The sequence below is a fragment of the Castor canadensis genome, chromosome X, assembly GCF_047511655.1.
Source record: "Castor canadensis chromosome X, mCasCan1.hap1v2, whole genome shotgun sequence".
NCBI lineage: Eukaryota > Metazoa > Chordata > Mammalia > Rodentia > Castoridae > Castor > Castor canadensis.
In genome coordinates this window covers 128,673,173-128,688,355 of record NC_133405.1, presented here as the reverse complement: position 1 = coordinate 128,688,355, position 15,183 = coordinate 128,673,173, and the positions used below count along the sequence as shown (strand labels likewise).

Below are 15,183 nucleotides of genomic sequence, written 5' to 3'. Positions count from 1 at the left end.
GCAGACCGAAAATATTTGGAAGAGAAGAAATTATATCTGTACTAACATGTACAGACTTCTTTCTCGTCATTATTCCATACAGTTATTTACATATCATTTACATTGAGTTGGGTGTTATACATAGAGATGATTTAAAGAATACAAGTATATGGGAGAATGTTCATAAATAAATCCTATGCAAATAGTATGTCTTTCTTTTTCTTTTTCTTTTTCTTTTTGTGGTTCTGGGGTTTAAACTCAGAGCCTCATGCTTACTAGGCAGGCACTCTGTCACTTGAGCCATATCTCCAGCCCTGTTTTGTATTGTGTATTTTCAAGATAGGGCCTTGTAAACTATTTGCCTGGCTATCTGGCTTCAAACCTCCATCCTTCTGATCTCTGCCTCCTGAGTAGCTAGGATTACAGGTGTGAGCCACCAGTGCCCAGCTTAAAAACTATTTCATTTTAGACAAGATCGGGCACGTTCAGGGTGGTTTGGCCATAGACAACTGTGTCATTTTATGTAAGACTTGAGCATCCACATTTTGGAGTCTGAGGGGGAGGGATTCCTGAAACAGACTCCCCCCACAGATACCGATGGAAAACTCTAATAACCATTGTACTTGAATGAAACATAGACTCTCTTTATCCTTTACAGATTATCTATTTAGCTTTGCAAGTGCTGCCACAAAAAGGATAACTGAATCAGTTGCTGAGGCAGCGCAGACAATAAAGAAATCTGTAGAAGAAGGAAAAATAGATGACATTATTGATAAGGTACATTTAAATATCTTTGGGAAGTAGAAATTTATGAAATTCATTAGCAGCTAATATAACCATCCCTTCCTCTGATCCTTCCAACCCAAGTAGGATAACATATCATTCTGATAAAAAGCTTAATCGTTGAGATTCTTGGTTATTCTTTCTCTTTGTATTACAAGTGGCTAGAGTATAATATCTAACTTTGGTTTTAGCACTTGGGAGGCTGAGGTAGGAGAATTGTGAGTTGGAGGCTAGCCTAGGCTACGTAGGGAGACCCTATCTCAAAAAAAAAAAACAACTTTGGTTGTGAGTTTAAACTATAACTGTTTAAGGATATATGTATGCCTTTGCATCATTTGGTAAATTTTTAACATCCTTGCCCATTAGGAACAACTCTTTTAAGACTAAATAAAGTGAGTTTGTTGGTTTTTTCCAGTGCTAAGATGCAGACCTAGGGAATTTTGATTTATGTTGGTAATTATCAATTAAGCCTTAGATATATTATTTAGATATTTTTGTTATGTATAGTCTTAGAATGAAAAGCAACTTGTCTTATTTTATGGAATAATACAAAAGTTCAGTTTTCAACTCATTTTATTTTTGCATTTGAAGAGATAATGTGTCAAGGAAGTTGTGTATTTAAAATTAATGGAGAAATATCATTTTTTAGCCTTTTATCCAAAAAAATGAATAAAATGTCTCAAATAGACTTAAAATGTTGAATGTAATTCTTATTTAATAGTAAACTTTGCAAAGTAATTTGACTCTTCATGTTTTTATTTAACAGACAATTATCGGAGATTTTCAAAAGGAACAGAAAAAATTTCTTGAGGAACAGCAGACAAAGAAGTCTGGTATTGTATACGTTTGTCCTACCTAACCTGCCAAGTTTCTGTGTGTGTGTATGTGGTGTGTGTGTGTGTGTGTGTGTGTGTGTGTGTTGTAGTGCTGGGGATTGAACCCAGGGTCTTGCACATGCTAAGCAAGCACTCTACCACTAACCTTACAACCCCAGATACCCCTGCGAAGTTAAGCACCTATGATATGCTACACTTACACTAAGGCTCTGAGAATTCAAAAATATGTATGGGAGGTGGGACCTCCTAGTCCAAGATCAGGCTCCCACATCACCACAAGGAAACCTTTGTGGGACATGTCTCCTCAGGGGGTGGCCAGTTGTTGTCTGGCACAGTACTTACAGTGAGTTCCAAGCACATGGGCTGGGTGTGTGACATCTTGCTGTTCTTTGATTCCAGCCCTATTTATTATCTTTGATTTGTCATTTTCTTTCACTTGCCTTCAAAAACTTTTGAAAACCTTTTTCTCATTCCTAATCCCTTGTTTTGTTTTAGGTGTTTTTTTTTTTTCTTCTCAGAACTGTTTTTTGTTTTGTTTTTTTCCCTCAGACCTGGGGTTTGAACTCAGGACCTCATACTTGCGAGGCAGGCACTCTATCACTTGAGCCACACTCCTACCTTAGTTTTTGTTTTCAAGACAGGGTCCCACTATGTACCCCAGGCTGGCCTTGAACTCCTGGATTCTCCTGCTTCATCCTCTCAAGTACCTGGGACTACAGGTACACACCCCTTCACCTGGCCTAATCATTTATCATCACCTTTTTTTTTTTTTTTTCCTCTGGTGGTACATGGGTTTTTCGCTCTGGCTAGGCAGATGTTCTACCACTTAAGCCATACCTCCAGTCCTCCTCAATACCTTTTGTCATGAATCAATTACAGTGACTTTCTGAAAATCTTTTTATTTGGAAAAAAAATTCAATTTATAGGAAAGTTGCAAGAATAAAAATAGTACATAAAATACCCACGTCCCAGTACTTACTGTTCATCTTACTTCATTTGCTTTGTTATTTGTGTACTTTCTCTAGCTACTGCTCAGTGTTGCTGTGTCCCCTTTTTCCTCTTCCATTCAACGTGCACTTCCTAAGAATTAGGGGTATTCTCCTTCATAATCTCACTATAGTTAATGACATTAGGAAATGTAGCAGTCATATAATACTTGAATCTGCCATTCAGCTATTAATTTTGTCAGTTGACCCAATAATGTCCTTTATAACACTCTGCCCCTCAGTCCAGAATCCAGTTGAAGATAAGATACTGGATTCTTTGTCATGTCTCTTAGCCAACTTTACTCTGGAATGTTCCAGCAGTCTTTGTCTTTTATGATATTAATGTTTTTGAAGAATACCACTCTTCCTTTTTTTCATAGATTCTTCCACATTTGGGCTCTTTCTGATAATTCCTCATAATTAGATTCAGGTTATGCATTCTTGGCCAGAAAACCACATAGGCAGTGCTGTGCCCGCCCTAGGATATCATGTCTGGAGGCTCACAGTGTCCTTCTCCTCCTTCTTGCTGATACTGATTTTGATTATCTGGTTAAGGTGTCATCAGATGATTTCTCAACAGTGTCATTCAAGTAGAGTGATTTTTGACCAAATGCATACATGCACAAAATTAAGTCTGGATATTACAATGAATGTTCACATTTGGAAGTTAGTGGTAAATTGCTATTTCAAATGGACAAGTAGAAACTTCCTCAGTTTTTGAAACTATAGCTTGCAGCATAACTATTATAATCTTTTTTTTTCTCCTTTCTTCTGTATAGAAGCAGCTGTGCCCCCATGGGTTGACAGTAATGATGAAGAAACAATTCAACAACAAATCTTGGCTTTATCTGCTGTAAGTATCTTGTGATACCCTGGATAGAACAACTTTCTTCCTGTCATGGTGCATCTCTGTTGGCATGACTTTATCCTTAGCAGAATTTTTTTTTGGTGGTACTGGGGTTCGAACTCAGGGCTTTGCAGTTGCTAGGCAGGCCCTCTACCACTTGAGCCACACCTCCTCCAGCCCAATTTTTTTCTTCTATACAGTTTTTTGTTTGTTTGTTTTTTTTCCTTGGGGCCTAGACTAGCTTGCAACTCACTGTATAGCCCAGACTGGCCTCAAACTCAAGATCCTTCTGCCTCCCCCTTCTAAGTGCTAGGATTATAGGTGTGGCTTGCACATTTTTTAAACATTTTGAAATGTTAGGAACATTCATATCAGCATTCACTATTGTCTTAATAACATTCTGGTGTTCTTGTTTTGTTTTGTTTTTGTGGTTCTGGGGATCAAACCCAGTCCCTTGCATATGATAAACAAGTGCTCTCCCATTGAGCTGCACCTCCAGCCTTTTAAACTAACTTTGAGCCAGGCACCATGGCTCTTACTTGTAATCCTAGCTACTAAGGATGCTGAGATCAGGAGGATCACAGTTCAAGGCCAGCCCAGGCAAATGGTTCACAAGACTCCCATCTCCAAAAATAACCAAAGCAAAATGGACTGGAGGTGTGACTCAAACAGTAGAGTACCTTCTTTGCAAACATGAAACACTGAATTCAAATCCCAGTCTCACCAAAAATTAAAATAACTTTCAATTAGCTATCTTAAGTTCTTTTTTTCATAGTGTAAAAGTATAGCCTATACTGTAAAACCATTCTTTAAGCCTTCAAATGATTCAACCGAATGCAGGTTGCTCACACCTGTAATTCTATCTACTTGGAGGCAGAGATCAGGAGGATCGAGGTTTGAAGCCAGCCCCAGGCAAATAGTTCTCGAGACCTTATCTTGAAAACCCCAACACAAAACAGGGCTGCTGGAGTGGCTCAAGTGGTAGAGTGTCTGCCTAGCAAGTGTGAAACCCTGAGTTCAAACCCCAGTACAGCCACAAAAAAAAAAAATTCTTTTATAATGCTGGGCATGGTGGCACATGCCTGAATTTCCAGCTAGTCAAGAGGCAGAGGCAGGAGAACTATAAGTTCTAGGGCCAACCTGAGCAAAGTTACCTGGACACTTACCTCAAAAACAAAAGGACTAGGAGCATAGCTCAAGTGGTAGAGGCCCTGAGTTCAATTCCCCGTACTACAAAAAAAAAATGAAAAGGTTCTTTTGTTAGGCATACACTGTACCTCTTAAGCCATATCCCCAGCCCTAAGGTTCTTTAAGATAATCTTTTGAGAAACACTACCCTATGAAGTTTTTAAGTCTTACTCTTAATTCTTGTGAATGAAATGATTGTATTCTATATTTTCTCTTTACCTATGTATTTGTTGGAAACTGAAATTGATAGAGACAAAATTCTGTATGCAGGTCCACGAAATGTTATCTCAGGACTTCACAGGAAGTGTAGCTATACTATACCAGCTAGCAATGGTTTGGTACCTGACAGTTTCAGAAAGCACTTTCCCACACACTATCTGTTGGAACCTCATAGCTCATCTGCAAAGTAGCTGAAGCTTTTATTACCACTGGATAGGTGAGGGGACTGAGATGCTCACATGTTACGCTTATCTGTGTTCTCCACCAGGGTGTGAACTCCCAGAGAGCAAAGGCCTGGTTGATCTTTTTACCCTCATCACCTAGCTCACTGCAAGGAACATAACTCCATTAATAGATCTTTGTACTGTTACCAGTGGTTTTCATGCTTTTTTGGCGGGGGAGAGTGGCGGGGAGAGCAGTAGGCACTGGGGATTGAACCCAGGGCCTGGAGTATTCTAAGTATGTGCTCTGCCACTGAGCTACTCCCCTACCCCACCTCTGCCTCCACTGTTTTTTCTAACAAAAAAACGTAGTAGAACTCTTCCTTCAGTTGTCTTATGTATCAAAATAATTGTACTCTTGGAAATAAAAGCTGACTTTTTTGTAAAGTATGTTGCTTTCAGAATTCTTTGTGACAGATTAGAAATATCTAAATGACTACTGAACTAGGCCTGGCTAAGTAAGTTATGATAAATTATAGCTTATTCCATGTGGCCATTGGAGCTAGAAAGTTATTTGACCTTGAGTGAAAAGGAAAGGCAGCTGAGCGCAGACGTGGAGTACTTTCCTGTTTATGTCAAATCTTGCCTGTAGAGGGAGGTTCAGGAGAGCAGATATTGAACTGGAAGTTGCCTGTAACTGGTGAGATTCTTTGGTATTTTTGTTTTGTGTTCTTGAAACAGGTCTGGCCTTGAATTCAAAATCCTGCCTCAGTCTTCCGAATGCTGGGATTACAGGCTTGTACCATCGCATCTGACTTCTTGTTGTTGTTTGGTGGGGAAGTGGCTTGTTTTTCTTTTTGGTGTTTTTAGGGTTCGAACTGAGGGCTGAGCAAGCACTTTACCACTTAAGCCATGCCTCCTGAGCTGGGATTATTCTTTTTTTTTTTTTTGGTGGTACTGGGGGTTGAACTCAAGGCGTTATACTTGCTAGGCAGTCGCTCCACACTTGAGCCATTCAGCCAGCCTTTTTTTTTTTTCCCTTTTTGGCAGTACTGGGGTTTGAACTCAGGGCCTCACACTTGGTAGGCACACGTTCTACCAATTGAGCCACTCCACCAAACCTTTTTTGTGTTGGGTATTTTCAAGATAGGATCTTTAGAACTATTTGCCCAGGCTGGCTTCAAACCATGATCCTCCTATCTCTGCCTCCTGAGTAGCTAGGATTACAGGTGTGAGTTGTGAGTCACTGGTGCCCAGCTTAAGACAGCCTCTTTTAGTATTGGTTATTTTTGAGATAGGCTTTTGCTTTCTTCCTGGGCCAACCTGGACCACAATCCTATTTGTGCTTCCCGCATAGTTGGGATGACAGTGGACGCCACTGTGCTCAGCTATTGGTTGAGATGGAGTCTGAGGAACTTTTTGTCCCAAATGGCTTCAAATCTTCATCCTCCCAATCTCTGCCTCTCAAGTAGCTAAGATTATAGGTGTGAGCCACTGCCTGGCTTGGGATTCTTGATTCCATGCTTCTATTGAGTGTTTGAATTTTTTTTAATGTGAGTATATCATATCATATTTATAAGAAATATATTATATATATATATATATATATATATATATATATATATATGTATATATATTTTAGATAGAGTAGGGCTGGAGGTATACCTGAATGGCAAAGTACTTGCTTAGCATCCATGAGGCCTTGGGGTTAATCCCCTGCACGACCAAAAACAAAACAAACAAACAAAAAACCAGAACAGAAACAAACCATTCTAACTGTTGGGTCCAAAACAGCAACTTTTTGCTTTGCTTATTCTGCTCTGTCTATAGGAGAAGCAGTGATAGGAGGATGTCCCTTTTCATACTAATCAGCTGATTTGTGTTCCAGCTCAGAGGAATTCAAAGTCATCCTCATCCCATAGTAAATTTGGCCTCTCCAGGGTCAGATAATCCACAGCATTTTCACTTCACTTCCTTCTTGGCTAACAGAAGAGAAGTGGTCCAGAGAAACACAGAGCCTCTCACAGTCCCTGCAGGTTGGGCGTAGTACTGTACCTGTGGGCCCAGGCACACTATAGATTCACAGTGTTTCTGTGCCACAATTTCCGCATTATAATCTGACAGTGCAGTCAGAACCCATAATGAGAATCTTCCATGGTGGGAACATTTTCTCTAACACAATGTTAAACTGAATATCTTTTTAATGATACTTTTTTTTTCCTTTGTGGTACTGGGGTTTGAACTCAGGGCCTACACCTTGAGCCACTCCACCAGCCCTTTTTTGTGATGGGTTTTTTCATGATAGGGTTTCTTGAACTATTTTCTGGGCTGGCTTCAAATCTCTGCCTCCTGAGTACCTAGGATTACAGGCATAAGCCACCAGCACCTGGAGTGTTTTGTGTTGAGATGATTTCACTATGTAAACCCTCGCTGGCCTTGAACTCACCATCTTTCTGCCTTTACTTTTCAAGTGCTGAGATTACAGAATGTACCAGCATGCCTGACTGAGACTCAATTTTTAGTGAACTCTCATGACTAAATGTATGATACATTTTGTCAATGTGTTGATTGTGTATTGGATTGTGGATTCTATGTCCCTTAGTTTTTGGTATCCTAAGCCTGAATTCAGCAGCATAAAGGATTCACTTGGCCAGGCACAAGTGTCTCATGCCTATAATCCTAGCTACTCAGGAGGCAGAGATTGGGATTCTCAAAGCCAGCCTGGGCAAATAGTTCTCAAGACTCCATCTTGAAAATACCCAATGCAAAAAAAAAGGACTGTCAAGTGACTTAAGTGGTAGTGTGCCTGTCTAGCAAGTGTGAGGCCCAGAGTTCAAACCCTAGTACCACCAAAAAAGAGGAGTTTACTTAATGTTGTTATTTGTAGTATGCATTTAAAAGAAGACAGATTTATGGCAGGGCAAGAAAGAGTGGAAGGGAGACAATTTCTTTTCCTCCTTCCCCTCATGCAGACGTCCTAGCACAATATCTTTTGCATCAGAAACTCACAGAAAGGAGGGCTGGGAGTATAGCTCAATAGAGTGCATGCTTATAGCATGCTCAAGGCCCTGGCTTCAATCCCCAGCTCTAAAAAGCTAAAATAATGAATTTAAAAATTTTTAAAAAACCACTTGTCTAAGGAAGCTAGGCATGGTGGCACATGCTTGTAATCCCAACTATTTGGGAAGTGGAGGCAGGAGGATTGTGAATTTGGGGACAGCCCAGGCAAAGTTAGTAAGAGTCTATGTCAAAAACAAAGTATGAACAAAAGGGCTGAGGGCATAGGTCAAGTGGTAAGGTTCAATCCCCAGCACTACCAAAAAAATTAAAGGTATGGCTCAGTGGTAGAGGGCTTGCCTAGCATGCACAAGGCCCTAGGTTCCATTCTCTACACTGCAAAACAATGTTAAATGAAATAGGCCAAGTCTGCAGCAATGATCAGTTGAAAGGATTGCGTGAACAGGTTGGAAGCACTAACTTCTAGGTTAGTAAACCCAAGGTGGCAGGAGCGCTCTGTCTTACCATTGCTGTGGTGGTGTCGCGCCCTGTAGCAGTGTGCCTCTTGTAGAGTCACGTGATTTTCCTTGATTAAAGAGGCAGAGCTTGGGAAATAGATATGCAGCACATTGACTTTGCAGCTCTGCTAGAATGAGAAGCACTAACCTGGGTGGGGTGCTGGCATGATACTTGGAGCCCTGGCTCTGCTACTCAGTAGAGCACATGCCTGACCTTGAGCAAGCCATTTTGCTTCCCTAATCCTGTTTCTTCATCGGGAAAGCAAGGATGGAAGTGCTTGCTTCATGGATCCTCAGCAAATAGGCCAGGTATTGGGGGTGAGCCCCTGGCCCCCATGTGAGCACTGAGCAAGGGTCTATATGCACTCTGAGAAGAAGAACCACTCTGTCTCAGTCACCATCACAGTCCAAGCCCCTCAGTCTCTGTATGGGACTGAGACTGGAACTCAGTAGAGATGGTGGTGGTAGAGCCTTGTCCAAGAAGTGGGGACCTTCTGGGTGCTGGTAGCTCACGCCTGTAATCCTAGCTACTCAGGAGGCAGAGATCAGCAGGATCGAGATTCAAAGCCAGCCCAGACAAATACTTTGCGAGACCCTATCTCAAAAAATCCCATCACAAAAAAGGCCGGGTGGAGTGGCTCAGGATGTAGGCCTTGAGTTCAAGTTTGGTGGGAAGGCAAAGCATGGTCTGGGCATGTTTAAGAAATGAAGTGTGTCATGGAATTCATCTTTTTCATGTGCCCACTGGGTCACTGATTCTACAACTACGAGTTCGAATGTTTCTAACAGAGATTTACATCGTTTTCACATACCTAAAGGTGCCACTAAAACAAATGTGTTGATATGATTTCTAACTCTGTGAGTTCAAGTAGTCACATGATTGAATTGCCTGGCCTCCCAAGAGGCTCTGTCTGGGTGAGTTAGAAAACGCATGAGAATACATGAAGGATTGCTTGTTCTCCCACCTCTTACACAGGTAGGTCAGTGAGTGATCAGTGGACTTTGTGACTGAGGCTATAGGTAGAATTCAACACTTGTTCAACTCACGAGACAGTGTGATCTGTTAATTCCATTTTTTGTGGTTTTCCCCTTTGTTTTTCTCCCTCCTTCATGAAAGGACAAGAGAAATTTCCTTCGTGACCCTCCGGCCGGTGTGCAGTTTAACTTTGACTTTGATCAGATATACCCCATTGCCTTGGTCATGCTGCAGGAGGATGAGCTGCTAAGCAAAATGAGATTTGCCCTTGTTCCTAAACTGTAAGTGCTGTGTTCTCAAACTATAGTCGCCGCTCACCCTGCAGTGACTTCTGTTTTCTAATGGCCTGGTTGTGCGCGCAGTGTCAGAGAAGAGTCATTAAAAGGAGGGGCCCTGTAGCCCCTCAGCAGCTCCCAGCTGCCAGGATGCCATAGAATTGAAACCGAGGGCAGGCTTGGCAGGAAATTTGGGGTGGGGATGAGATGTACTTTCTTACTCCAGTTAGGAGGAGGAACACATTTTCCTTCAGAAATAACAAATGTGCCCTGCCATGGGTCTGCCCTGATAAAATTGAGGTCTACAAAACTCATCAGGACCTTTGCCTTTTTAGAATTAAAGGCACCCTCCTTTTCCTACGTTGACCATGTTTTATATCCAGGCTGCACTCTCCAGCAGCTGTGTTCTTGTTCTGTCCCTGGGGTTTTCCTTCCACCAAAGGCCTTCCCAACTCTGAAAATCTCTGTCCAAGTATGCTCCAGGGCAGCGCAATGTGTTCTGTGAGGCTTTCCCTACGCACCCACCAGCAGAGGGCGCATTTCCTCTCTGTGACTCTGTTGGGCTTTGTGTTTTTAAAGTCAGCGTTCCTTCTTATTTCTCAGTGTTCTCTTTTTTGCAGCACTGGGGTTTGAACTCAGGGCCCTTGCACTTACTGGGCAGGCACTCTACCACTTGAGCCACACTTCAGCCGGATTTTCTCTTTTTTATAGCAGTTTTATCCTTGCTCTGTGGGTGCAGGATCTTACTGTTCCCTGAGGATAAAAATTAAAGTTTTCTTGAAATACTCTTCTTTCTATGCAGCTTTCTCAGAATCTTTGTTTTGGCTCTGCCATTCATTCATGTTACAGACTCTCCCTACTTGTCCTTTTGCAGTTATGGCACTGTACTGAAAGTATGTTGGGACAGGCCTTTTGAGCTGGCAAGGCTCAATAGCTATGAGCAAGTAGCATGAGGGACCTGGCCTGTCATCAGTCAGTGTGCAGACTGTCCCCTGACCCCTGTAGCTTCAGTATGGTGGTCATAGCCCCATTCTCAACTGTACCAGCCATGCCTGAGTCCCACATAGTAAACTAACTGTCTCTGCCTCATGGCAAGGGCAGGGCGGGACACCAAAGCCATCTCCCCGCTACTCCTGTGTGGAGCCTGGCCTTCCTTCAGACTTGCCTACTGCCTCTCCTTCTAGATCTTTCCAAGCCTCTGCCCAGTAAACAGGCCTGTTTCTTGCTAGTTGCCCTTCTGCAGGCAGCACAATGAAGCTTTCTCTGGTCAACAAGGTAAATTACTATTTGTTGACTTTTTTTTCCCTGCAGTACTGAGGTTTGAACTCAGGTCCTCTAGACAGGTGCTCTACCACTAGTGCCACTCTGCCAGCCCTTTTTTGTGCTGGGTATTTTTGAGATAGGATCTTGCTTTCATTTTGCCCAAGCTGGCCTGGAACTGCCATACTCCTGATCTGTGTTTTCCAAGTAGCTAGGATTACAGGCGTGAACTCCCAGCGCCCGGTGCCTGTTGACTTTTTACCTTCTACTGTCCTTCCCTCTCCTTTCTCATTGTCCTTGTGGGATTTATTTGTGTAATTCCTTTTCTGTTAATTCTGTGGTTTTTTCAGAGGGAGCACATGTTTGTTTTGCTATGTTTAGCTGGCCACATAGGAATTTTGACAAATATTCCCTAACCCTTGGGTCCACACAGCAGCACAGGTCCTTTGTCTATGTAAGAGTAGCACTTTGGAGATGTCCTTCTGGACTTGGCAAACCAGTTAGATAGAATTTTTTCTTTATTGAGTGAAACTCTTCTCTTCATAATTATTAACATGTTGGTGGTGAATTTCCACAACTTTACCTTATACGCCCAAAAGAATGTATGTGTTTTATGGCTAAAATCTCATGACAAATTTCATCTTTAGACTGTGTCTAAAATAGCTATTTTTACTGAGGGATATAAAAAAATGTACCAGCTGTGCACTGGTGGCTCACGTCTGTAATCCTAAACTATTTAGGAGGCTAATACTGAGAGGATTGAGGTTCAAGGCCAGCCTGAGCAAATAGTTTGTGAGACCCCCCCATCTCCAAAATAACCAAAGCAAAATGAACTGGAGGTGTGGCTCAAGAGGTAAAGCGCCTACTTTACAAGCATGAAGCCCTGAATTCAAACCGCAGGCACACCAACAAAAATATAAATTAAATAAAACCTTCTAAGCTTTTATTGCATATGCTCCCAAAACCCTAAGAATTGACTTTGCCTAGATATGCGTGTGTATGTAGGTATAGATGCATATTGCGTGTGTCTGTTTCAAGCTTTTTCATCTTAGAATTTGAGTTCCCGCCTATTCTATGTAACTGATTCCAAGGGAAAAGTACCTGGGCTCTGTGGTCCACGTGGGCTTCGCAGCTGATGGCTCCATCACCTTGACCATTCCAATCATGCTAGCCCACAGGTTGGCTCCCTGCTGTGACTCATGTCAAGGCCATCAAGAGGCCCTGAGTCACTGGGACCTGTGGCTTAGAGTGCTCATGACAGGTATGTAGCGTCCACAGTTTTGTTTCTTGGCAGTTGTGGATCTTCTCTTTCTACTGACAGTAATTTTAGATTTTTGAAAGCTTTGGAGAATTGGTATTTGGCGATTAGTGTTTCTGATTTTCATAGGCTGAATACTTTAATTCCAGTTCTACCACTGATTTTGTTCAGAATGACTTAAAAATTATGGGGTTTTTGTTTCTTAGGGAGATGTTTTAAGACAGGGTCTCACTATGTAGTTCAGGCTGACCTGGAACTTGCTACGTAGCCCAGGGTGACCTCGAACAACTCACAATCCTCCTGCCTCCGCTTCCTGAGTGCTGGGATTATAGGCTTGAAACACCATGCCCAGCAATGTTCGTTATATTTTATGAGCCCTTACCTGTTAGAAATACTTACTGAAATGCAGGTGAAAGGATATGGCATCTGGCATTCCCCTAAAATAGTCAGACCCTTACCCAAAGAAAAGCATGTGTACAGAGGAAGGGAAAATATTCTGGTAATCATGAAGGGTAGATCACTGGTACATGGGGTTCATTTTTCTACTATTCCTACTTTCATTTTGTTGAAAATTTCCATCATAAAATAATGTAGAGCCATGCATGGTCACACATGATAATCCCAGCACTCCAGAGGCTGAGGCAAGAGGATCGCGAGTTCAAAGCTAGCCAGGGCTTCATAGCAAGACCCTGTCTGAAAACAAGCAAAAAATACAAACCACACAGTATAAAAACAAGTAAGCCATCATACACAAATATAGAGCTTCTGAACTTTTTTTCCCTGACACACAGATGTGCAGCTTTGATCATTTGAAATACTGTTTCTGGACAGAAGCCATCCTTACCTAGGAACACTTTAGAAAACAAAACGCTTACTCTGTATTTCAAAATGCACATTAGTACATTAGCACTTCCACTATGACAGCCTGATGCATGACCCAGATAAGGCCCTACTGGTATGTCACAGACCCCCTCTGAGGCTCTGACAACAGTAGGGAAATCACAGGTCCTTTCCAGCCTCAGGCTGTAACATTTGCCCAGTGCTTCCCAGAGGATGTTCACGGGTTACTAACGCCATGAAAGCTGAAGTAGTCAGATAAATGTTTGGGAGGTGCTGCTCTCAGTGATTTATCAGAGGACAGCTTGGAACCTTTAGTATGTCTTCTATAGCCCAGGGGGTGACGCAGATTACTGCAATGTGCCTCTCCGACATCAAGAGAGAGTCTGGAAAAGAAAGCAGTCTGAATGGTTGTTTTTATTCATCAAGACAGAAAACTGTCCGTGAGTCACCATGGAGACATAACACATCCAAAGCTTCATGTAGAATGCATCCTAGAGCTCAGAACTCATAGTGGTCTTGAAGCTAGTTAGGCAGCCCCCTACCTCATGGGAAGGGCACCCTCACATGTGTCTCCAGTGTTGTGGTGTAAAATCCTGGGACTTATTGGGGCAAACAGGCCCAAATCTTAGTTCCCCCAGGTAGCTTAGTCTCTGGACCCCTGTCATCTAAGGTGGTTTGCCTCTAAATATCTCTGGGTTGTCCGTGTTGATGTTAAAATGAATTCTCCAAAGTGAACATGATGTGTTATCTAATTGCAAAAGAGCGCACCATAGCATATCTTGTGTACTTTTGGCCAAGTTCATTTTTCTTTGGTGGGACTGGGGTTTGAACTCAGGGCTTCACATTTGCAAAGCAGGCACTCTCCTGCTTGAGCCATACCTCCAGCCCATTTTGCTCTGGTTAGTTTGGAGAGACAGGGGCTCGCAGACTATTTGCCCAGGCTGACCTTGAACCTCTATTCTCCTGATCTCAGCCTCCCAAGTAGCTAGGATTACAAGTGTGAGCCACCAGCGCCCGGCTTCATTAGCTCTTTCAGCAGCTGCACATACTGTTGTTTGACAAGCTGAACTTGTAGTCAGCCTTAACCTCTTATGAGCTGCTGTCAAGCCAGATCTCCCTTTCACAGAGCTGCTTTCAAGAGATGTTATGAGAAAAAGAGTTGTGAGCTGGGTGCAGTGGTGCACACATCACCACAGCTATTCTGTGACTTAGGTTTGGGCAATGCTGCTTGATACCTCATAAGAACTTAACAAGTGAACGGTTATTATTCCTGAGACCGTCTGTGATGATAGCAGAGAACTTGTCTTACTCATCCCCACACCCCCTACAGCAGTGCCTAGCATGGTGCCTGCTGCCTGTGCCACTGGGTAAATATTGGTGGAATTAATAAAAGATAAGCTATATTGTAGAGCAAATTGCGCCTTGCTCCCTGGCCTAGCTTGTGTAGATTTGTGCCTCTGTCACTTAAAAAGCTAGCTTCCCAGCCCAGCTTCACCATTCACTGATGTGTAGACCACGCGTTCTAATGTCTTACCAAAGGCAAGCCCTGTTCTGATTCCCAAGCCTGCATCTCAGCGTTTTCTTCCTTCATACTCCCCCACCCCATCTAAGAACCCCGCAACCTTTCTTTTTCCCACCCTTTTATTGCTACTAGAAGGAAACCTTTGTTAGAACACAAAATGAGCAACTCTCCCAGGCAAAAACAGAAACAAGCAAAAATACTTGCACACACCCTGCAGGTCACCAAAGCCATTCCTTGAGTGTCCTTAACTTGGGGAAGTATGTGGATGTCTTTGTGTGTGTGTACTTTTATTGTTGTTTTGTTAAGAGATAAGCCTTGAACTGATGGAGTGGCATCTGTCTAGCAAGCATGAGGCCCCAAGATCAAATCCCAGTACCACAAAAAAATAAATAAAAAGAGATGATCATCCCTAGCTGGGACAGGAGCTGGCGGAGTGGCCCAAATGGTGGAGTGCCTGCCTAGCAAGAGTGAGGCCCTGAGTTCAAACCAAAAAAAATAATAATTTGCAAAATCCAGTAGCTGGGACTATAAGCCACTA

The 15,183-nt window shown here is 42.5% G+C and overlaps 1 protein-coding gene across 1 annotated transcript in view; it reads left to right on the top strand.

Moving 5' to 3' along the window:
- Syap1 (synapse associated protein 1) overlaps positions 1–15,183 on the top strand; it is a 29,617-nt gene that overhangs the window by 4,046 nt on the left and 10,388 nt on the right. The window contains exons 2-5 of the mRNA XM_074063896.1: positions 638–756; positions 1,529–1,595; positions 3,364–3,437; positions 9,632–9,771. Coding sequence (XP_073919997.1) covers positions 638–756; positions 1,529–1,595; positions 3,364–3,437; positions 9,632–9,771 — 400 coding nt within the window. The remainder of the gene's footprint in view (positions 1–637; positions 757–1,528; positions 1,596–3,363; positions 3,438–9,631; positions 9,772–15,183) is intronic.